Raw genomic sequence first — 22,468 nt, forward strand, 5'->3', positions numbered from 1 at the left:
AGTGAGATTCTATTTTTTTCCCGATCAAGATTAAACAAACCCCTTTTTCGTCGAGGAAAGTCATTAACAGTTTATTTAAATGTTTTATTTGTGTTCCCTGTTGTAAGATGCAGCCTTCTTTGATGATTCTAATAGGTCATCACTAGGACGAAACTTATAGCAAGGTGTCACGGGAGACGCCTAGGAATTAGGCCTTGTTCCCAGGGCCTACTCCCCTTTCAAAATGACGGACAGACACGGAGAAAAACGATTAAGTTTATTGAATACAAGCGAAAATCACAGCTGGGTACAAAAAAGTAAGAACAGTGTTCTTCTTTCTTAGTTTTTCAATTTATGGCACAAACATTCCTCGTTAATTTCCCATTTTTATTCTGATTCAACAACTTAAATCATTTCAGAATGATTTTTCCCAAAACCCGTGATATTGAGGAGCCTTGTCGTGAGACCGTGAGAAATGACAAAAAATCGTGAGACTCACGGCAGAACCGTGAGAGTTGGCAGGTCTGCAATCCCCTTTCTCCAGCTTCTCGAACACTTTTCGTTGTCGAAAATCTTCGATGTTTCCTACCTTAAAAGCACTGTAAACCTCGAACCGGCCGGGTCAAAGGATACCTTCGCAGCCAAAAAATATAATTATGCCAGACCGATTTGTGCAGGCGAGTTTCAGATTGGCGGAGATTAACAATGGCTCACCTCACGCGTCCACCCGTAATTTCGGGAGTGAGCGCTGGCTCATTTCCCGAAACAGCGGTTGGTAATCGAGCCTAATTTAGACACGGCGACACGGCTGGTAACTGGGTATGAGCATGCGCACTAATCGGTCTCTCAATGACGTGTTTATATCCGTATCCATAGTAATAACCACGGCTGCAGCCTGGGACTGACGTTGAATCAAATGTTGAATGATATGTTGAAACTGTTTTCCCACCCCAGCAGTCAATATCGCAGGGCTGTGCTGTCAACCCCCAAACTCTTCAAGTATTGACAATTGACTGGAATGGGATTATAGATGACGTCATATTGCGTCTTTTACGCACAAAGAAAGTACACGATCACACAACGTGGGAAAAAGTAAAAAACAAATTTGTCATTGGCATTGCAACGTTGGGTTTGATTGGTTTATATCCGACCCATCACATTATTGCTCAAAGTACAATCCGTCAATAGCAACGCTTGCAAGAAAGGATTATGGGAGTTTATGAGGAAAATGTTAAAATAACTCAAAAAAAAAAACAAAGGATTTGAAAATTTTATAGTTGTGAAAGTCGATTCTTACTAGAATCGGGCCGTTATTCTTATTTTTGTGATGATGTGTAAATTTGTATAAACACTAAACTCTAACTCGCTGGTTTTCCTGTGAAGTGCCTAAACTTCCACTACAACACAGAGAAAAGCGTTGATTCATTCATTCATTCATTCATTCTTTGACCGAGGCTTTACGTTCGGAGACTCAGCCCGAGATAAAGTGAGCACCTGGCCTCACTCGTTCAAAGGCCAGATACCTTTATCCGGTCGGTAAGTCACTATATTCAGTCTCTGCAAAAATTTTAGCATTTGCGCTCGTAACTGTAAATATGCACACTCTAAGCACATCTAGATAAAACTAAAGGTTTGTAAGAAAATTTTGGCCAACGTTTAGCGTGAAGTATATTTTACACTATGGATAGTGACAGGAGCCCATGAGTAGGAGCACTACATCCTTGAGTCAACCTTTGCCCGTATCTTTCTATTTTTAGAACTAACCCTTCAGCAGGAAACTCACATTTGTATCAATTTACATCAATTCGCACAATTTGGGCGCATTGTTTTTGCTTTTTTTGTCTTCGTTAGACAATGACTTTATTCTGATTGGCCACTTTAAACATTGCGTGCAGTGCCAAACAACTCGTTCCGTTCTAAAAATAGAAAGATACGGGCAAAGGTTGACTCATAGGGCCTGTATGGGGGAGGCAAACTCCTACTCATGGGCTCCTGATAGTGACTTATTCACTGGATAAAGTCTTCCGGCATTTGAACAACTCATGGGGGCCTGCCTCATCGAGTCCGACTGTCCATCGAGTAGTGTACTCTACAACTGGAAGTTCTTATTTCTTCTGCTTTCGTGCGGCAACCTTGGCAAACCACTCGTCACTTTTATCCTCATCCATTGCCTTTAACAAAACGAAACGGCAGCAAAGTTATGGTAGTAAACGTCAGTATTATGAATAAGTTCCGTGGCTCAGTTGGTTGAGCACCGGGCTGCCATGAGATCGTGAGTTCGTCTCCGGCCGGACCAACTCTCAGGGTCTTAAAAAAACTGAGGATACAGTGCTTGTTTTGTAATTACATCCGCAAATGGTTAGACTTTCAAGTCTTCTCAGATAAGGATTATAAACCGTAGGCCCCCGTCTTGCAACCTTTCCCGATAAACAACACTGTGGGGGGGGGGGGGACCCGGTTTTGAGGTCTGTCCTCTTTTCACATACATGCGTGGGGTTGGGCAGGTGGGTGAGATCAAATATGGACTGATAGCTGCTGCCAGAGGCGCCTTTAGAAGCTGGTGTCCGATCTCACCTTTGAGAAAGAAGTGTAAACCACCATCAGACTTCGTGATACGTGCGGTAAATAAATCCTAAAGCATAATAGTTGGTCTATAGTCTTCATTAGATTTAGCAGTATGTAGCTGGCCCCATGCAGTTGTTCGAAAAGTGGATAACGCTATCCACCGCATAAATCACTATCCATTGGATAGCGCAATTGGTTTCACTATTACTTATCCACTGGATAGCGCTATCCATCGTGATGGGCCTGGTTCTATTATGAATGGAAAAAATAATTTTCAATCACCACTCGGCGCCAATGGAAAAAAACACTGAGTGGATTCTTTGAGACTTTCTTTTCCTTTTTTCCATCCTCGCTTTTCTCTCTCTGGAGTTCAACTTGTGCGGGACGGAGGACGACAACAGACGAGGACAACGAAGGTCGGCCACGACGGCTTCGAGAGCAAGCATCACAAAAAGGGTTGAGTAAAAAAAAAAATGTCCATAGTAAAATGACTACCATAATGGAAAATAATTTTTTAGATAACATTCTCGTAGCCGTTGTCATCGTCCTGGTTTAAGGTCCCTAATTGTAACCCGGCTGTGCGGTGCTAACAGAAAGACAGCTGGGTGACTTAAAATTGATTTATTAAGGAAACGAAAAAGAAAGCTTGCGTCTACCTTGTCAAGAAGCTTCTCTCCTTCCGGGTCTGTTTTGGACAATTCCCGAAAAGCTTCATCACCAACAAAACAAATTTCATGTCCATCCTAAAAATAATAAAATGTAACACAGTCAACAAAGAACAGAAGATCATGAGGATAAAAACATTTGAACTTGTCATTGAAGTGTAAATTAAATGGCAAAAAGCTAGATACTTAAAAAAAAAAAAGTTCTGATCACTCATTCAAGGTAAAAACAATATTGTAAGCTGCCGCCAAAAAGGACCAAAAGGCTGTTTGAAAAATTTTGTACTTCAAGAATCTAATTGTACAGATCATTTTGCAACTTTGCCGGTCAACTGGCAGCAAGTTTTAAGTCCTTACCGCGGCGTATAAGACGGCCATCAAAACCTAATGCTTGCAGTAAGCACCGAAATATTATCCAGAAAAGTACAATGAGAGCGATAGCTTCGATAAAGATTTTTCCATCATCAGTGAAGAAAACCCGTATGTCGGGATACAATACGGACTTGAAAATGCCCAGGTCCCAGACGGCTTGATAACTCAAATGTGGTACAAGCGCACCGATATCGCACGGTTATGGGCTCGAGTCTCGTTCAAGTATGAAGTTTTCAGGCTTCTTTTCATCATCATTATGCTATGCTGTCGTTGAGTGACCACATAGCGCTTTCACTTAGGTGGACCAGCCTTCTCTATCGGTACCAGCAAGCCCAACTGCCTTTTCAAAGGTGACTGTTATTTCCTTTAAATCTCGGCCGATCACGTCCTTCCATCTCATCTGTTGTCTACCAGGCCGCTTTCTTCCAGGAGGTTCCCAAAATAACATTTTCCTTGGCAATCTTCTTGGATGCATCAGGATTACGTGACCGAACCAGGTCAGCCGCTTCCTACCAAGTAGCCCTATGAAAGGGGGGGGGGGGGGGGGTACACTGTACACTTCATCATTCAACATGTAATCTCTACATGTCACTCCAAGGATTGTCCTTAAACAGCGATTATAAAAGCAGATACTCGTTTCTCCTCCTGTTAGATAGTATTCCAGGCTTCTGCTCCATACAAACACATACAGTGCATTTTACCTTCCGACACACCCATCCGAAAAATTGTTTTTTTGCCCTGATTAGTAGTCGGGCATGCTAAGCCACTAGGGATCCCCACGCTGCTAAGTCACCTCATTAATCTGCTGCGTTGCCAGGTGGTGGCCTTGATGGTGTAGGATTGGCTTAGCTTGCCCGACTAGTAATTAGGGAGACGTGGGCTCGAGTCCCGCTCAGGGTAAAAACCAATTTTTCGGATGGGTGTGTCGAAAGGTAAAATGCACGGTATGTGTTTGTCTCTGTAACATAGACTGTACCTATCATTTGCCTCGAAATTTCTAACATTCATCTGCTCCATACAGCAGTATAGTTATTACAAAAACTTGGAATAGTCTTGCCTTGGTGTTCATGCTTACATGACTATCAACGTCTCAACCGTTTCTAATGTTTCATCATTCCCCACATTGACGTTTAATTGGGTTGGTTCCTTAGATATTCGCTAATTTTGTCTTCTTAGCGTTTTCTGTTAACCCTACTCTTCCTCCTTTCTGTTTCACTTGCGATGTTCCATTCTGCAGCCTGGCCTTTGGGTCATCTATCGATGCAATAGGGACCTTTTGATCGAAAGGATGGGGACGACTAAGAGTTCGAGTTTTCCGTTCTGAGCACGCGCACTTCGAAAAATGTCGGCGTCCAAACCTTCTGCGCATGCTCAGTACGGAAAACTCGCAGTCGTCTTCGTCCTCCGATCATTCTCGTCACAAGAGCCCCGGATCACATGTCTGCGCATGACCCTAGGCTCTGGGAAACTCTATGTAGGAGAACACTCGCCGTAGGGTTCTTATGGCCAACAATTGGCTATTTGAACCTTACGGTGCCTGTTTTCTGCTCGTGCTAACATGAATGCACATGAATGTTCTTTACGAAAACCAATGAGAAGACACCAGAGCTCTGGGGTCGAGATTGTCCTCCGATGTACAGGTCCCTAATGTCATCGGCAAAATCGAGGTCTGATAGTCTCTCCTGACGATAACGAGAGCTACGCCTTCTTTCAAGTACTATTCCCATATCAATCTTGTCAAGTGCATTCTTCAGGACCCAGTCTATTAGGATGCCAAATAGAAGAGGTGACCAGATGATGCGTTGTCTCACGCCTACTGTTATTGTAACTAGTCAGTCATGACGCCATCAACTTTTACACAGCATTCAGATCCTTCGTAGGTGTTTTTCATAACGTTCACAATTTTCCCTGGTATACCATACCCTTTCAGTATTTTCCATAGGGATTCTCTGTGGACACTGACAAATGCAGCTTTAAAGACAGGTAGATTTTGATGGGGAAATGCATCTCCAAGCTCTTCTCAATAAGCTGCCGCAGTGCAAAACACTGGTCTGTGCAAGATCTTCCAGTTCTAAACCATGCAAAATTTTCCCGTAATCTCTCAACTACTACATCTACATCCTAGATCCCGCAAAATCTTAAAAAGACATAACGCGGGTGGTTGGCCAGGACTGGTTAGTGCAGTAGTTTCGCTTTAAAACCATTGTTATCATCTAAGCTGAGTACATCAGGGGGGAGTTCATTATTCCAGTCACGGATTATGCGTGGTTAAAAGCTGTATTCATATTCATCACAACTGCTGTGGAGTGCCAGAAATTTACTTGGATGGGTTCCCCTTGACTTCTGGCTTCTCTTCTCATCAACAGAATCACGTACACGCAGCAATATGATTGTACAAAACACCTTTCCAGCAGTACTAAGTAATGTTATCGCTCAGCTTCTTTTGAAACTGCTTAAGGTGGTTGGAACCAGTTTCACAATTTTAAGGGATATTCTTATTAGAAGGGTTAAAACTAAAACACTATCACGTAACAGCAAATGTTATGATTCCATATGAAACACCAATTATTTCTTAACAAAACACGCCCACTATTTTGACGTAAAAGGTTACCATGGCAACATGAAAGCTCTCCAAAAACACCCTATGTTTCGTGCTTACTTGCTTATATCTCAAGAATGAACTCAATGACCCGCATTTTTATTGTAGAATAGTAATTAGCAATCTGAGATAGAACTATCAGCAAAGTTTTAAAAATCTACTTTAAGTTTCGAAAAAATTTAGGTAGCCCTGAATTGGCTCCCAAGTTGTCTAATTAACTGGGATGATAAGTTTCACTTAAAGAAAACTGTATTACTTGGGCGGCAACATTACATTCTCCCAAAAATTGGGCCTCATTTATTGACAGTGACTTGGGGATACTCGGAAAAGAAAAACCGAGTACTCCTTTGCAGGAGTTGAACCCACGACCTTCCAATTTGCTAGCACCACTGAGCTATTGGAGAACCGTGGGAGCTACAAGTAGACCATTGCACTACGTACAAGTGATAATTGTCCGGCCATGCTATTTGGATCCAAATTGTCGAAATGCAGCAAATTCGCAATTGCAATTGAAGCGTTGAGGTCCATTGTGGGAGGACTACATTTTGGCAAGTTAAAGGAAAAATCAATAGACAACCAGCCTGATAAAAAAGGCATACTTACAGGATCACCCAAGATGACAACTTCCACTGTCGCCTTTCCAGGTGTATCCAAACTTACAAGAGGAGTCAGTATTGCGTGACCTGCTTCTTTGACAGCACTTTCAATTCCTGGCAGCTGATCACGAGGACACGAGAAAGCAATTCGTCCAAAGGCCGTAGCATGGTCTACTGGCTGACCGAGATTAATCAATTCAAGCTTGCACTTGTCTGCATCATAACCTAACACTGCTTTAGAGTCTGTCTGTTCAAACAATGTCATGCCAAGTAATTTATGCCAATACGTTACTGACTTGGCGAGGTTTGAAACTCCAAGGGCCACTTTTCTCACTGGATCTAGCAAAGAAATATACAAGTCATGTATCACTGTTTTGGTTCATGCAAGAGTCATGGGTAGAATTGTAGAGGCATTGTTAAGCTCCTTGTCCACATCTAAAATACTCTTTTTATGAAGTAGCCTTCCCCTCAAATTGCTGGGCTATTATGTTTATCCTCTAACTGAACAACATTGTGATGGGTAGGGTGGGGATGAGTATGGGACTTTATTGGCCTTCTTTTCAAGTTATGGCCCAAAAGTTTGATATATGGGAAAGTTTCATTTTAACCAGGATCATCATCATCATCATCATCAATCTCCTTTAACTTTATGCCGATTTACAACACAATAGCCGAGCCCATTTCTTGGGCCTAGGGCTAAAATGAGGTAGAAGTCTATCTTACTTGATAGAGAGTGTCTTTCTTAGGATGCGAGATGTTCTAGCAGTGCAATCTTCTGTAGTTCACTAATTTTGATGTTACCCGGGATTTGTTTGGTGTATTTCTCCAAGCCCTTTTTTATTAGTCCCAGCGCTCCAATAACAACTGGGAAAGTTTTGGCCTTCATCCCCCACATTCGCTCAATCTCGATTTCAAGGTCTTTATATTTTGGCAGCTTTTCAGTAACTTTAACTGAAGTGTTCTTTTCAGTAGGGATGGACATATCAATGAGTAGGCAGCTTTTCTCCTGTTTGTCTTTTATTACAATGTCTGGTCTGTTGGCTTTTATCTCAGTCTGTCTGTATTGGCATATCCCACAAGATTGTGATGTTGTCTCTTTCTGTTACTGTTTGGGGTATCATCCTCATCATCATCATCATCATCATCATCATCATCATCATCATTATTATTATTATTATTATTATTATTATTATTAACCTAGCAGTAGTAGTAGTAGTAGTAGTGGTAGTGGTGGTAGTGGTAGTGGCAGTAGTACATGTAGTGGTGGTGGTGGTGGTGGTGGTGGTAGTAGTAGTAGTAGTAGTAGTAGTAGTAGTAGTAGTAGACAGAGCGCAAAAACCGCTGATTGGCTAGAGAATAATGACGTAAAATGGCTTTTTTTCGCGTAACTGCGCCTGCGCAAACTCTAAAGATTCGAAGCGAGACAGTAATCGATCGAAGTGGAGAATAACACTCTAGCATTGGTCAAATTTTGTGGAAAGTTAGACGACTCATACCCTGGGTGGCAGAGGAATTTTTTTTGAAGGTCGGAGAGAACACTCAGCGATTCCAAATCAACGGTCGAGGACACACGATTGATTACTTCGCAAGTCTTCATGTCAAGTAGCAATGCGTCCTCTTGTATCATTTTGTTGGTTTTGGCTACTGTGAATTTTCTTGGCATGGGGTGTTGGTCTGCCCCCAGATTATTTAAAAATCTTACAGAAACCAGCGAACTGGCAACGAAATTCTTCTTTGTTCTCGGAAACTACAGGAGCAACTTGGTCTTGATGGACGAAAGGTTTTTGCTTTTGAAAGTAAGTTTGGCTGGCCGTTGTTATTGAAGACTGTATCGTAACGCGGTCATACAACTTTGATCGTATAAAATCGTCCACTGGGTTTCTTGCTGTAGATGAACTGTGAGTGAACTTCAGCCACAAAGTTGAATTTTCTTAACACCTGGGATTTACAATTTCCACGTCACGTAACCTTGACTGTTAAATGCCATCGATCTGTGCGAGGTTTTTGTTGCTGTTCCTCGCAAATATTTTTGCAGAAACCATTCCAGGAAATCTGCATCAAAGCGTCTTCCACTCAGTGTTTGGCAATTTTGTCCTGATCAGTGGTGGAACAGCCCAGAAAAGTACATTACTGTAACAGAGTAACCATGTTGGTCAACTTTTTCATATTTATAAGTTTGCAAAACGGCTACAAAAACACAGTCATGTGCAGCAAAGCTTTGGAAGCATGCAAACACTTCAGGTACATTATATAATAATAATAATAATAATAATAATAATAATAATAAGCCTTACAGCTTTAGTTAGATGCGTACCCCTAACTGAAAGTTGTTTAACACTAAAAATTAGTATGAACACCAAATAATAATTATTAACAATTATTGTTTCGCCGAAGGCAAGGTGAATATCGGTTAATAAAAACCGAGATGAAGTTGAGGTTTTTATTCACCAACATTCATAAAGTCTGAGGGAATATCGGAAACAATGATTTAAATTTGCCTGACAATAGAAGCAACTCAATTTCTTAGTAAATGATGCCATCATGCAAATCGCCTATTACATAGTTGATTATTTGAATAATACACATTTTCTTTAAAACAATTAATTTATTCGTCTGTCACCGGAACAAAACAGCTTGTGGCTATTTTGAAAAAACCGCTTAGGTGATTATCACGTAATAATAATCATCTCAATGACAAGCAATCAGTGCAGAGAACTTTCAGTAATTATACTAATAAGCATATAATTCCTATAGCACAAGACAATAATGAACAATAATATTATAATTCCATGAGTGCATGTTGATATGAGATCAACAACTCAATCATATCCATTGATTATTGTTTTATTAAATTTTCATTTGATTCACAACACTTGGACATATTTAAAGGCAATCAGTTTCCAGCGTAGTAACACTTGGTGCAATCAGTTTCCATATTATGTCATACTGTATAAGAGCTGTCAACTGAGAGTGAGTGAACCAATCAGAAAGCGAAAAACACAGTATCCGTGGTTCAAAATTTCATAATGTAAGGTATTATCTTTCCCCTTGTGCTTACTGTGTCATTATTCACTTTCTGTGTACTAATGGTTTTATCATTGTTTTTGTTTGTAGGAAATGGTAGCCATACCTGATTTATGAAGAAACTGAAGTTGTGCAGTAGTACAGCAACCTACTTTTACTCTCTGCAGATTAGCTTTCTTGGTTCACGGAAAACCCTTTTCATTATTGTAAATACATTGTGGCATGGAAGATATTCTCAAACAGGTCTGGAGAATGTTCACCACCAAAATTTCCCATTAATTTTTGTCTGGATCATATAAGTTCTTTCCTCCTTTTGTTTAGTGGTTGACTAGTGACTTGTGAAATTGTATGGTGCACAAGAGAGCTAAATGCAGTGTCTCCTTTAGTTGTAAAACATATATTAAAGGAACACAAATAATATTGTCATTGTTCTTGAGTAATGTTAGGATTTAGTACTGCCAGTGGTATTACAAGCGTCTCTTTTGAGTGGATTCCCCAACTTTCTGCTAACTTGACCCAAACAGACAGATATAGGTGGAGAACAAATTCGGGAAAATGAAAGGAAAAAAGACTAAACATACATCAGTTGATTATTACAATGCACTATTTTGTTTTGTTCAATATTATTTGCACTAGAAAGAAAATTAACGACCATAAGAATTTAGTCGGTGATAAGGAAAAGTTTGTTCTGACTAAAACCTATATTGGAAATTTAGGCATTTGGGGTGCTTTTTCACAGGGTTACATGTGCATGGTATTAATTTTTATTTCAGTCCAATATTTTTCTTGAAAACTGTGTTGTCTCTATAACTTTGTCCTTTTTTGTGAAGCATGACATTTTCTTCTCTCAATTCAACATTTGATTTGTGTTGCTGATCTTGTTTTTCCAGCAAAAGTGTGTTATGTTGAATAATAATTATTTTGTTATATAACTGTTTTTGCCCCCAGCAGCGCATGCTCTCATTGGTTACTTCAAGGTCACATGACATCTAACAAAAACACTTTTGTCATTCAAAAGTCTCTGAGCGGGCAACAGTGCAAAATCTATGACGTCAGAGGGTAACAGTGCACTGTTGCCCGCAAATATTGACCGACGACCACCGTTGCTGTTCCCATTGCATGTTTTCCTATTTGTGCTATATAACCAATCACTTAATGACTGGTTTCTCAGGAAACAGTTCATTTTGTTTCCCTCATCTGCACCTCAGGGGAACATTGAAATTTTTAAGGGAAACAAAATGAAATGTGTCCCTCGGGACCAGTCATTAAGTGTTTACTGTTGGGATAATAGCAAAATTATTGACCTTGTTTTACCTTATTATAGTGAGCTAACTTTTTGGTGTGGTTTTACTCACAGGTCTTATAATAGGCCAAAAGCAATTTGAGAAATTCATGGGGTTGTGCATCGTGTTCAATGCAGTTTGTTCTGTGCATGTAAATAATAATATGAAATGAAACATGTTTAGTGGCACTCAATATAATGCTAAGCAGTGTACTGCTGTCAGTGGTGTGTGTGTCTTGGTGAAGAGGGGGGAGGGGGGGGGGGTTAGTACTGCAAAGGCATTGGCATGACTCATTGTCGTAATGAGCTAAACCCAAATACTTAACTTCATGTTTTTTTGTGAAAGTTTTTGTTTTCATTCTCGATTTTCTCTGCTTAGTATCCAGCTCCTGCTTTTGATCCTTGAGGGTTTTCTACCTGTCTGGCTAATTCTGTGTAACTTAGTGCTTCAGTTCTCTTGGCAGATTTTTGGCACTGACAAAGAACGGGGCATAGAATCTATATTGAGGGGTAGGGGAAATTCAATTCAGGGCAGATTATTATTGCAACTATTGTAATGTTATTACATCACTCACCTTCATTGGTGAAATGTATTCATCAATGTGGCAAATTCTGTAGTCTATGTGAGCCAGTAGCAAGTGAATAAAAATTTTCTAGTGTGGTGAACTGTTTTGCTGGCATCAAAAGCCAAAAAAAGCGCTTTGCACATTGAACTAGAGCACCTTTGCTGACATTTTCAGTCTCTAAACGGAAAAAGCAGCTTACTTTGTTGAATAAACTTAACTCGCCCTTTGCAAAGAGTCCCATAAACTTGAAAAAGCACACAATCCCCCGGTAGTCAGATGTGACAGTTGACATATTTTATTTTTAGTTACACAAAACATAGCTATGAACTTTGTTGAAGGGAAGAAAATAACAGGGTTTGTTGTCAATATTTGCCGCTGTTTAATATAACAGGCAGCCGCTCTGTCGCCTTGGCTTATAAAGCGAGAAAACTTACATTGTATGAACAATGTCGACAAGATATTAACTCGAAGTTAAAAACATACATGTACGCTATATGCATTTCAGGACAACTTACGATCCCAAAACCTCACAAACTATATCGAGTGGCGTGAAAGTATAAGGCACTGGACTTCGCTTTTCTGTGTAAAATCAGTTACAACTGTGAAGACGAACACTAGCGGTAAAAAAACCTGCTTCTCTTCAAACTTCGATTTGAAAAAGTCTCTCTTGGTGTATGAAATCGGAATTCCACCTTTAAACACCTCTCAAAAATTTTCATATCAACGAAAAAAAAGTCATATTTGATATGTTTCGCGAAAATAATTTACCTCCAACATATCTCTGTTCTGAGCTTAAAGAGTAACCGACCACCTTAAGAAACGCAAAACTCTAAACAGCGAACGTTAAATGAAGCTTCGAAGCTCGTCAAAAACTCTATTGCTTTAGGCGAACTGGTTTTGGTCCGATCTCTTCCCTGACGGCTCTGAAGCATCGTTGAATGATGGCAGATTCAGGTCATCTTTTTGCAAATTTTCTCAGAGAAACGCCAGCGACGTGACAGCCTCCACAATGACGTGTGGATTTTGATTTGTCGTCCGCCATTTTGAAAATGGAATGGCGGCAACACAAGTGTGATTCTAGTGCGCATGTCTAGCGGTTTTTGCGCTCTGTCGTAGTAGTAGTGGTGGTAGTGGAAGTAGTAGTGATATTTTGTATCTAAATCACATAATGGTCATCAATAACCTCCAAGTCATCCATACATTTCATAGGTATAAAGCTCATCATTGTCAAGTAAATGTCCCCATGGATCTCCCCATCAAATAGCCTGTGAGCAAGCTCTCTTGCGGGGTGGGGTAGCAAGAGAGCTTGCTTGCAGGCTACCCATCAAGCTGTATCTCTCACTTATTGCTGTCCTTACCACCATCAACATTTTGATCCACAAGTGTAAATTTGTAACCACCAGGAGCACTGACAGTGATACAACCATCTTCCCTTTCTGTAATTGGGTAGTTATTCTGTTTTGCATTTGCGACAGCAGACTTGGAGTACACTGTAAGACCCTACACAGGAGATAGTAATTATAATGGGCACAATTTAGGACTTACAACCAAAGATAGCTTAAACAGCTCAGAAGATTGATCATTGCAATTCATATTCTGCATACTGGAATACAATTTACAAATTTGCTCTTGGGTCAGGTTGGCTACTACAAGTACAACAGCCCTTGTGATTGGTTCCCAGTTAACATTATGGGTACAAAAATATGTCTATAAACCACATTTCAAACTAATACACACTGTTTCATTGAATCCTTTCACCAAACAGATTGACCTGCTGCCACTCTAGTGCCTTCATAGCTCAATACACCTCTTTAGCTTGTATGTTTTCTTTTCCCATTTCAGACCATGTGATCTTGTTCCCAAGGGAATTTTCCTTTAAATTTGTTTTTTTTCAAAAGTTGTGCATACATACGCACATGCATAAAACAACACTTGAAAGAAAATGTTCCATGGAGTAACATCACATGGTCTGAAATGAGAAAAAGAAATGTACAAGCTGAAGAGGTCCATCAGTAGAGGATTGCACTGACATCGCAGAGGCCACGGGTTTAATTCCCATTAAAGCTACCTGATGGTAGAGGCAGACAAAAGGCTTCAATCAACGATGCCCAAATTAGACAGTCTCCATTGGGGTTACACTTAAGATTTTGAAGCACACTCTCCTGCCATTTTTATACTAATATGCAGACTTTTGAAAATTTTATCAATAGCTTAACCCATCGACTCCTGGGGGTTCCCCATTGACAAGTAAAATCGTCTGGTGTTAGGCAGAGTAAAATACTAAGTATGGCCAGTTTAGCCCGGTTTACGGGGTGAATGGGTTCATCGAGTGAGTGATTACGTTGGTGAGAGCCAGTAACTCCACTAATTTATAAGAGTTCCTGGGAGTCAACTTAAGTAAGAAAAAATGTCACAGATACCTGAAAATCGTTTCCAAGTTGATATTCTTTGATACCATAGTTGTATGTTAGCTCAACAACAAAGTGATCGTCTTCTGGTCCAAACCCAGCCATGGTCTTACTCCATTTTCCATCATAAGGACTAAGCAAAAAATAAGAAGTTAATGCAAGCTTCCATTCAAGTATGCAATTAAAAAGAAAGAACCTCTGTAAAGGGTTCCAGTGTTAATTAATAAATTCTTGAATGCCCCAAGAGAGGCAATCTTTGATAATTCTGTTTAACACAGCTTAACCCATTGAATCCTGAACTGTGCTCCATTGACGAGTCAAATCGTCTGGCGTTACACAAGACATGTTACGTTTTTTCTGGAATCAAACCTTTCCTTGTCCACACATAAGATTGTGCTTAAAAAAATGATTCAAACTAAATAATCACACTTCAGGACTGATACATGTAATATGACAAAATAGAGCAAACAGTTTTATGAGAAAAGAATTCTGTGATGTAAGTCTGATTTATGCTTCCAATTAAAAAATGACACTTGTAAACATGAGATAATTTCACATATGAGTGACACATTTTATTATATAGATACTGACGAAATACTAGCCTTCTTCTAAAAACCCATATCTTCACCACGCATAGTGAAGATACATTATTTTTATCTTTCACATGTGAGGATATAGGTGTCATCATAGTAACTAACATGATTAGCCAAAATGAAAAAAAAAGTGAGCTTCCCCTTCCTTGCAAGATACATGTACATGAACCTTTGTGCTGTAAATTTTTCTCTACTACATTAACATTTTTTATGACTCAATTAACATTATCATAATTAGTTTTTCATATCTAGTATCATGTTACACAACATGTGTGTTTTCAATTGGCGGTTGATGCCCACTTTTTCGCCATTTCGAAAATGAGTAAAATAAGTTGTCTTTAATCTGGACATTTCATCAGTATCTATATATTAAAGCAAACATTACATGGCAGCTAATGGGTCCACATTTTGTTTCCTCTCATGCTGATAGTATCCATGTAATAATTTATCTTCTATTTTTTTTTTTTTATTGACAATCAATGACCTGGATTAGAACTGAAATTTGATACATTAAATAAAATGTGATAAAGTATACTCTTATCTGTTGGGATAGACAAGGTACCTTCTAATTTTCAAATGTTACGTTTGTCATTACAGGCAAGTTAGCTGTCTTTTTAATGCATAAAGCACAATATTAAATTAAGCAAAACTAAAACTAAACTTAAAAAGCAAGAACAGAAATCACGGATGTCATTAGGGGCCATAACCCATAACACCTGTTACGGCTGAGCCCAGTCAATGTTCCGCTGACCATTTTTCACGGTTCTGTGATGCATCACCACTTCCACGTGGTTAGTAAATATCTTAATTCATCGTGAAGTTGATCTTTTTTGCCCTGTTTCATTTTCGTCACTTTTTGATTGAGAAAATATAAAATTTGCTCCTTAGAGTGCAGGAAAGCATTTCTGAGGGTCTAATTTTAAGAATTTTCTGGGGGAACAAGCCCCAGACCCCCCTAGGGGCTCAGGCGCTTCGGGCCTTCCTTTACATGGCCTTTGGCCATGTATTTACATGTTACAGGTGAAATCTTGAGTGTTGAATCTGCTTCAAAACTTAATGACAGCCTTGAAGACAATAATTATTATGTAAATCACTGAAAATTAAAAAGAACAAATTCTTGTAAGTAAATTGTATTAGACATACCCATTGCAAGAAGCTTTACAGCCCTCCTCAAATTCTTCATGACGTAACACCTACAATGGAATGTAGCAAAATTAATTCACCTATCAAGAAAATTACCGAACTCAAACAACTCAGACACGCCCTTTTCCTTAGCTTAAAAAAGAACAAATTTTCACATTAAATATTTAAGTTTAATAGGAACTACGAGAAAAAAATATTTTCCCCCAACATTAGTGTGGGATGGGTACATAGAGTGAACTGAAACAAGGTGAGCTAAATGGTGCTTCAATGACGTTTGTCATGCGACAAGGTATCAACTGCTGGTGTTACTATGCCGCAAAAACCAGAAACTGCCGCAGGAAAAGCAATCAAACCAAAAAAATTTCTGGAAGATGTAGGGAATAAAGTATTTTGAAGATCTCCGCAAAATGTACCTATGAAACACATGCATGTACTGTCAGCAAAAAATTGCATTCTCACGCAGCATGAACAAAGAGCTGACCAAAGAGATTTTTCCAGATTCTTGGAAAATGAAATTTGGGGCAAGTGGAGGAATTTAGTCATTGTAAAATGCAGAAATCAAACTAAGGCGACTTAATATTGTGTCTGTGCTTGTGTGAAGCCAACTTTTTCTTCATGAGAAACTGTGGTAAAATATTAGAGCCAGGTACCCTATAATAGCAGATGTCTTTTCAGTATCTAGACCTCTACAGCTTCCCTATTTGTTTGCTCAATGAAGACCCTGTGAACCTGTGCTGGGACATTTGTTTTGCTAAGAAATTATTACTGCATGTTAATAGGTAGAAAAAAAGATAAATGAAAAGTTCCTGTGACACTGACACGTGATCGACTTAGTGCAATTATCATTGGAAGCTAGACTAAGTGAGGTCTATACTAAGCTCTGCTTTTTAATGATGCAAAATTCTTGTCTGGATAACATGCATATGGTTGTATCTGACTATCATCAAGTGATCAAAACGGTCCAAGGGATCTCCACCATAATGACATGAAAAATTTTCCATTCTCCTTTCTAGGATCGGAAAGGGTTGCCTTTGTAATGACTCATCTTACTCGCATTGAAAATTCAGCTCAATGTCGTGCTTCTATAATTCCGGTATGGATGGTTTGCAACCAGTCTCTAGGGACACAGGTAATAATGCTGCAGTGTACATTTGCTGGCGGACAACAAAAGGAGCTTATGAGACATCTTTTTGTTTTCGTCCACCAACATGGCGGCGATGACGTAACGTGAAGCAATACTTCACTTTCGCTCTCTACTTCATACTCAATACAAACCATAGAATACCGTCCTACCTTCATTCCAAGGATTTCCCGATAAAATTTCATAGTTTCGTTTCTATTTCCAATCTTGAAAACAAAGTGAAGAGCTCTTCTGAGAGACATTTTTCCACTCTAGTGGAAACTCGATTCAATTCTCTCTTCTCATGCGTCCGCCATGTTTGATTGAAAGCGAGGCTAACCGCGCAAACATTCAAGATGGCTGCCACACACTGTTGTGTGCCGTTGTGTACGAATGATTCAAGATACAACAAAGAGATATCTTTCCATGCTTTCCCAAAAGAGGCCAAAAGGAGGGCAGAGTGGATTGCAAGAATACGAAGAGATCCAGGACCGAATTTTGAAGTTAGTTCTAACTGTCTGGCCTCTCGTTCGAATTCTGTTTGTGTTTATAACTTGATTTAAACTTAAGATAAAGCTAAAGCATATTTTCTTATAATCCTATTTGTTAGCGCGTTGTTATTGAATTTCATTGATGAACTAGTTTAAGTGAAATTGATCTTGATATAGTGAATGCAGGCCTTTATTCACTATCGCTACGGCTGCTTTTCTTTTGACATCTTGTCAGATTAAAAAGCATACTGCTGTTTGTTCAGAGCATTTTGAGAAAACTGATTATAGACGTTCGTTGGCTGGACAGCGGCGGCTATTGAAGTCAACAGCAGTCCCTTCTCTCTTCGCTTGGACTAAGAAGAAAGAACAGGAAATATCAAGAAGAATCTTGAAAAGAAAGTCATCAGAGATCCCCCCAACATTTCAGCTTAACACAAAAGGTGCCACCTTAGTGAATTCCTTTCAGCTTCTGTTCCTATAAACTGCTGTTTTAGAGATGCTTCAAATTTATATTACTGGTGTTTTTGTAAGTGTGCACATATTTTACTTAGGAACCCAAGATTTTTATTCACTCACATTCTTTTGTGCAAAAGTAATTCATTCAGAAGCTGAGAACACATGGTCTACTTGTGATTGGATTTCTCCTGCAAGAAAGATTGTGAATATTTTAAAAGTACTCACACACTTGGGCTCCTTGCTGTAACAGTTGCGTATACTCTGCCATGTCTCTTTTATTTGTTCACTTGGAATTAATATTATTTTGATGTTACACAGGGACTCCATCTAAGAACTTTGAAAACTTTAAAATAGATATTTTTTGTTTTTATAGAACAGGTCACTAACCCAGCATTTACCAGTACTCCAAATCTTTATGATCATGATTATGGTGTGGTGAGACAGGAAGTGTCACTTGAGGAGATGCTCCAGGCAGCTAGGAAAGAGATAGAGAGACTCGAACAGGAACTTGATAGGAAGAACAATATAAGTCAGTTTGGCCTTCGCCGATTTATGTATGATGATGAAATGATCCGGTTTTATACTGGGTTTTCAAGTAGTAATGTGTTATGGTCATTTATAGATGTGATAAAACCATCTGCTGAAAAAATGAGAACGTGGTCTCAAGTTCAACGTGGCAGGGCTAAAAAGCCTGGTGAAGGGATAATTAATGAAGTATTTATAGACATGAAAAAACAGTCCCTTGCTATAGAAGATCAACTGTTCATGTGGTTGTGTAAGGTCAAGCTAGGCTTATTTGATCAAGATTTGGCTGTCAGATTCAATGTGTCAATTTCTACTGTAAGTAGAATGATTATAACCTGGTCAAACTTCCTTTATTTTACAATGGGATGTTTACCACTATGGTCGAGTAGATCACAGATTAGAAAAACGATGCCAAGTAGTTTTAAAGATAGTTTCAGCAATGTGCGTGTGATCATAGATTGCACAGAAATGAAGGTTCAGACACCTTCCTCTCTTGTGCTTCATTCTGAGTTTTACTCTAGTTACAAAAGTGCAACCACCTTCAAAGGTCTTGTTGGTATTACCCCCAGTGGTGCAGTGTCATTCATCTCCAAACTCTACACGGGATCTATAAGTGACAGGGAGATAGTGAAAAGGTGTGGAATTTTAAAGCTGTTAGAGGATGGAGATGGGGTTATGGCAGACAAAGGTTTCACTATAGAAGACCTTTTATCTCCTTTAAACTGTTCTCTCAACATTCCACCATTTCTGAGTGAAAAGGTTCAGTTTTCCAAGGAAGATGTAGAAAGGACTCAAAAAATAGCGAAGCTAAGGATCCATGTAGAGAGGGCAATTCGTAGAGTCAAGGAAAACCATTTATTTGATGCTGTACTTCCACTATCATTAGCCTCTTCAATTAATCAAATATGGTCGGTCTGTTGTATGCTATCAAACTTTAAAGGACCTCTATTTTAAAATGATAGCAATTAATTTGAATAAAAACATTTACAAATAAAAATGAGGTTTTATCAGTGGTGTGACATTTACAATGATGGAAGATAATAGTTGTAATAAAACAGAGTTAGCTTATTGTACATGTCGGCAAAGAACTCTTCATCAAAGTAAATGGTTTCAATGTGCCAATCATTCTTACAAAATACCATGAAGTCACACCATTTGAGCCCGGTGATGGCCATCTGCACCATTACCTGAAAGTAATACTCATGGGTTTTCTTTAGTTTGAGTTGACCATTAACAATCTTTAAATACTTGGCATCTCTGCATGACTCACACTGGGGACACTTAATTTCAAGCAATCCAAATACCTCATTGCGTGTTGGGTCATAGACAAGAAAATCAGGGCTTGCTCCTAAAAAGGGACAGCCTGGATTAATAACAAATCCTGTTCGATATACATTGACAAACCTGGTGTTGACATATGACTGTGCTGCCTCACTTTCATGTTCAAGGCCATACTTCATGGCAGCAGTCTGAACAGTTTTCTTTTTAAGCTGAGTTACCAGACCCTCATAATCACTTTTTCTTGAACAAATTTGCTTAAATTTTGAGGCAGTGAGCCGCCGCTTTCTCAGCTCATGCCAAAATGGATTTTGAGATTGGTCTTTTGTTTCCCGCTCAACGTTGGATGCCTGCTCTAATGATACCTTTAATGAATCAAGTACATTAGCCTGTGAGCGTGGAAGAACATGGCTACATAAGGGATCAAGCAGCTTTGCTGGTAGGACAGGTAGGGTATCCCTCTGATCTATGGATAAAAACTTACTGTTTTCCCTAATAGTAGGTTGTTGATAAGACACAACACATCCCTTCGGTACAGTGCCATAGTTGCACTCGACATACTCTAATTCACCCTCGCTAAACAATGTAGCAAACTGTGTTTCTTTGTAGTCAGTTTTAGCCCTTGCTAGAAATTCCCTTATAAATTCTGGGTTGGGGTAGTTTTGTATAGGGTTATACAAATTACTCTCTACACCATCTATGGCACGCTTCTTACATTTAGGACCTCCCTCTGATTTTAATTCGGGTTTTCTAACAATAAGATTATCAGCAGCTTCAGGATGGATTCCAGCTGAACGGGGCTTGTGCCATTCCTGTGGCATAGATGTCTTGGATGGTACCTCTGGGACAGCATCAATTTTAAGGAGGCTGTAATGGGCTGCCTGGTATATCAGTGCCACCTTATGGTTACATATTCCCTGCCCAGCCTTACATGAGCAGGAATGATCCACCACTTCCTCATTGTAAAACGACATCTTTGAAAATATATGAAAATGAAGTTTTTAAGCTTATAATCATTATTTTGGAAATAAGGTAACAAAGGACAACAAAGCAGGAAATAAAGAAAAAATTATTTACTATAATTTATTATTTTGAAATGAATAGTGTACATTCTTGTTCATACAGATATAGGGAAAAAAGGAATAATTCAAGGTTATTTGAATTAACTTTGAGAACTTTCACAATATTCAGTAAAATGTCAACTGCCCCATGCACTTAAGTTACTTAAATTTAGCATTCAGCTAAAAAACAACCATACAACTAACCCATAAGTAGTGCGGCTCTTCATTTTTCCTTAACGACTTGAAACATCTTGCTCTGATAAAAACAGTGTCATCTTCTTCTCTTTTACCAACTTAATGAACAATCATACCAGTAGGTAAGTACCTGCTTAGAAACTCCACGCCCGGCTTTGCAAGCTTGCCCATAACAGCAAACACGGCAGAAATGAACGATTTACCTTCATAATCTTTAATAAATCCTTCGCAGAAAAACTTATAGCCTTTAACAATGCCACTCTGGGGTGCTTTGTTGAGCTTAACAAAAGTATCGACGTCTTTCATCGTCAACTCAGGGTTATCTTTCAACAATCTGGTCCATTCGATCGGCAAGACACTGCTGGCATTGGCAGCCATCTTGAATGTTTGCGCGGTTAGCCTCGCTTTCAATCAAATATGGCGGACGCATGAGAAGAGAGAATGGCAGACCAAGGGAGACAAATGACACAGGTCACCCAGTCTGCGGCGAGTGAATAATGGTCACTCATGTTTATATGAAATTGTACCTCACTGCATCACATGAAAAGTACATGAGTATCAGGCAGGAAAGGTGTGACACAATTCAGCTATTTTTAGCCACACATATCACCAGGAGCTATTTGGTGAATGACAGCGGCAAAGTATTGGCTATTTAAAAGATCTTAAAAACTAAAAAAATGGCCTCTTCTGTCATTCGTGTTTATACGCCGATCAACATCCCCTCCCCCTCCCCTCCCCCCGGGGCAAAGCCCGGGAATTTGAAATTTTCAAGATTTGATCGTTCAAATTGCCGCCCCCTCGGGCCAAAATGGTGTTCAAATGCCCTACCCTATCGTCGGATTTGTCTGTCATACCCCACTAAAGAACAATCGTTGTGGGCTCCTGTCGTCTTTAATAAAGACCTTTTTTGTAAGCCAATCGCTCACAAATACTATATCTCTTCCTTTAAACTCTTCCATCTCGTCCAAACACGTGTTTTATAGTAGTTAGCGACTTCGGCGCCCGAAAAATTTTAATTTTCCCCACCCTAGGCAGGCAAAGGTCAAATTCCCCACTCCGCCGGCACAGAGGATAGTCAAAAAGCTTTAAATTACAAAGCTATGTATCACGTTCTTTTCCAAATTTAAGCTTAATTATCTCTGAAAAATGCACGGTTACCCCCAATTTTCTTTTTGGATACCAACAGCACTTGCTAAGTTCTGCTTTCTCCACATAGTATTGAACCGCACAAAAATAACCCTGTACTAATAAGCACCACCCCTAGGAAATCCGAGTATCTTGAGTGGATGCGCAGAACGTATGCGCAATAACAATAGTGGGCACACGGTCCTCAACAATACGCCGTTCAAAGCGTATAATACCATGTTGCGCAGAAGTAGGGTGATACATTTTGGAAGAGTTTGAAACATACTGCAAGGATTGAATAGACTAAAGCGATGTTCAAATTTGCCTAGTACGGAACAAAAGAAGTAAATGTTTCTGCAGCCAATTGAAATCTGAGGGCTCGTGAAAACAGATAACGTATTGGTGAACATCGCTTAGTGTTTACAAAT

The 22,468-nt window shown here is 39.4% G+C and overlaps 3 protein-coding genes across 4 annotated transcripts; 1 reads left to right on the top strand and 2 right to left on the bottom strand.

The window, feature by feature from the left end:
- Positions 1-1,062: 1,062 nt before the first annotated feature.
- Positions 1,063-17,240, bottom strand: LOC137977599 (glyoxalase domain-containing protein 4-like). Its single transcript, XM_068824871.1, has 7 exons — positions 17,083-17,240; positions 15,790-15,839; positions 14,066-14,186; positions 13,004-13,145; positions 6,781-7,112; positions 3,201-3,287; positions 1,063-2,150 (listed from the first exon to the last, which is right to left on the bottom strand). The coding sequence occupies exons 1-7, from the start codon at positions 17,170-17,172 to the stop codon at positions 2,085-2,087; spliced, it is 888 nt and encodes a 295-aa protein (XP_068680972.1). The 5' UTR covers positions 17,173-17,240; the 3' UTR covers positions 1,063-2,084.
- Positions 17,241-17,254: 14 nt separating this feature from the next.
- On the top strand, positions 17,255-19,396 carry LOC137977598 (uncharacterized). The gene is made up of 2 exons (XM_068824870.1): positions 17,255-17,412; positions 17,636-19,396. The coding sequence occupies exon 2, from the start codon at positions 18,319-18,321 to the stop codon at positions 19,333-19,335; it is 1,017 nt and encodes a 338-aa protein (XP_068680971.1). The 5' UTR covers positions 17,255-17,412; positions 17,636-18,318; the 3' UTR covers positions 19,336-19,396.
- Positions 19,396-21,352, bottom strand: LOC137977597 (uncharacterized). 2 transcript variants are annotated; one of them, XM_068824868.1, is made up of 3 exons: positions 21,119-21,352; positions 20,925-21,013; positions 19,396-20,633 (listed from the first exon to the last, which is right to left on the bottom strand). In XM_068824868.1, the coding sequence occupies exons 1-3, from the start codon at positions 21,291-21,293 to the stop codon at positions 19,404-19,406; spliced, it is 1,494 nt and encodes a 497-aa protein (XP_068680969.1). In that variant the 5' UTR covers positions 21,294-21,352; the 3' UTR covers positions 19,396-19,403. The 2 variants fall into 2 exon arrangements, with proteins under 2 accessions (XP_068680969.1, XP_068680970.1); XM_068824869.1 differs by lacking the exon at positions 20,925-21,013 and having other exon boundaries at positions 21,046-21,250.
- Positions 21,353-22,468: the final 1,116 nt, after the last annotated feature.

This window comes from Montipora foliosa, chromosome 11, assembly GCF_036669935.1.
Source record: "Montipora foliosa isolate CH-2021 chromosome 11, ASM3666993v2, whole genome shotgun sequence".
Taxonomy (NCBI): domain Eukaryota; kingdom Metazoa; phylum Cnidaria; class Anthozoa; order Scleractinia; family Acroporidae; genus Montipora; species Montipora foliosa.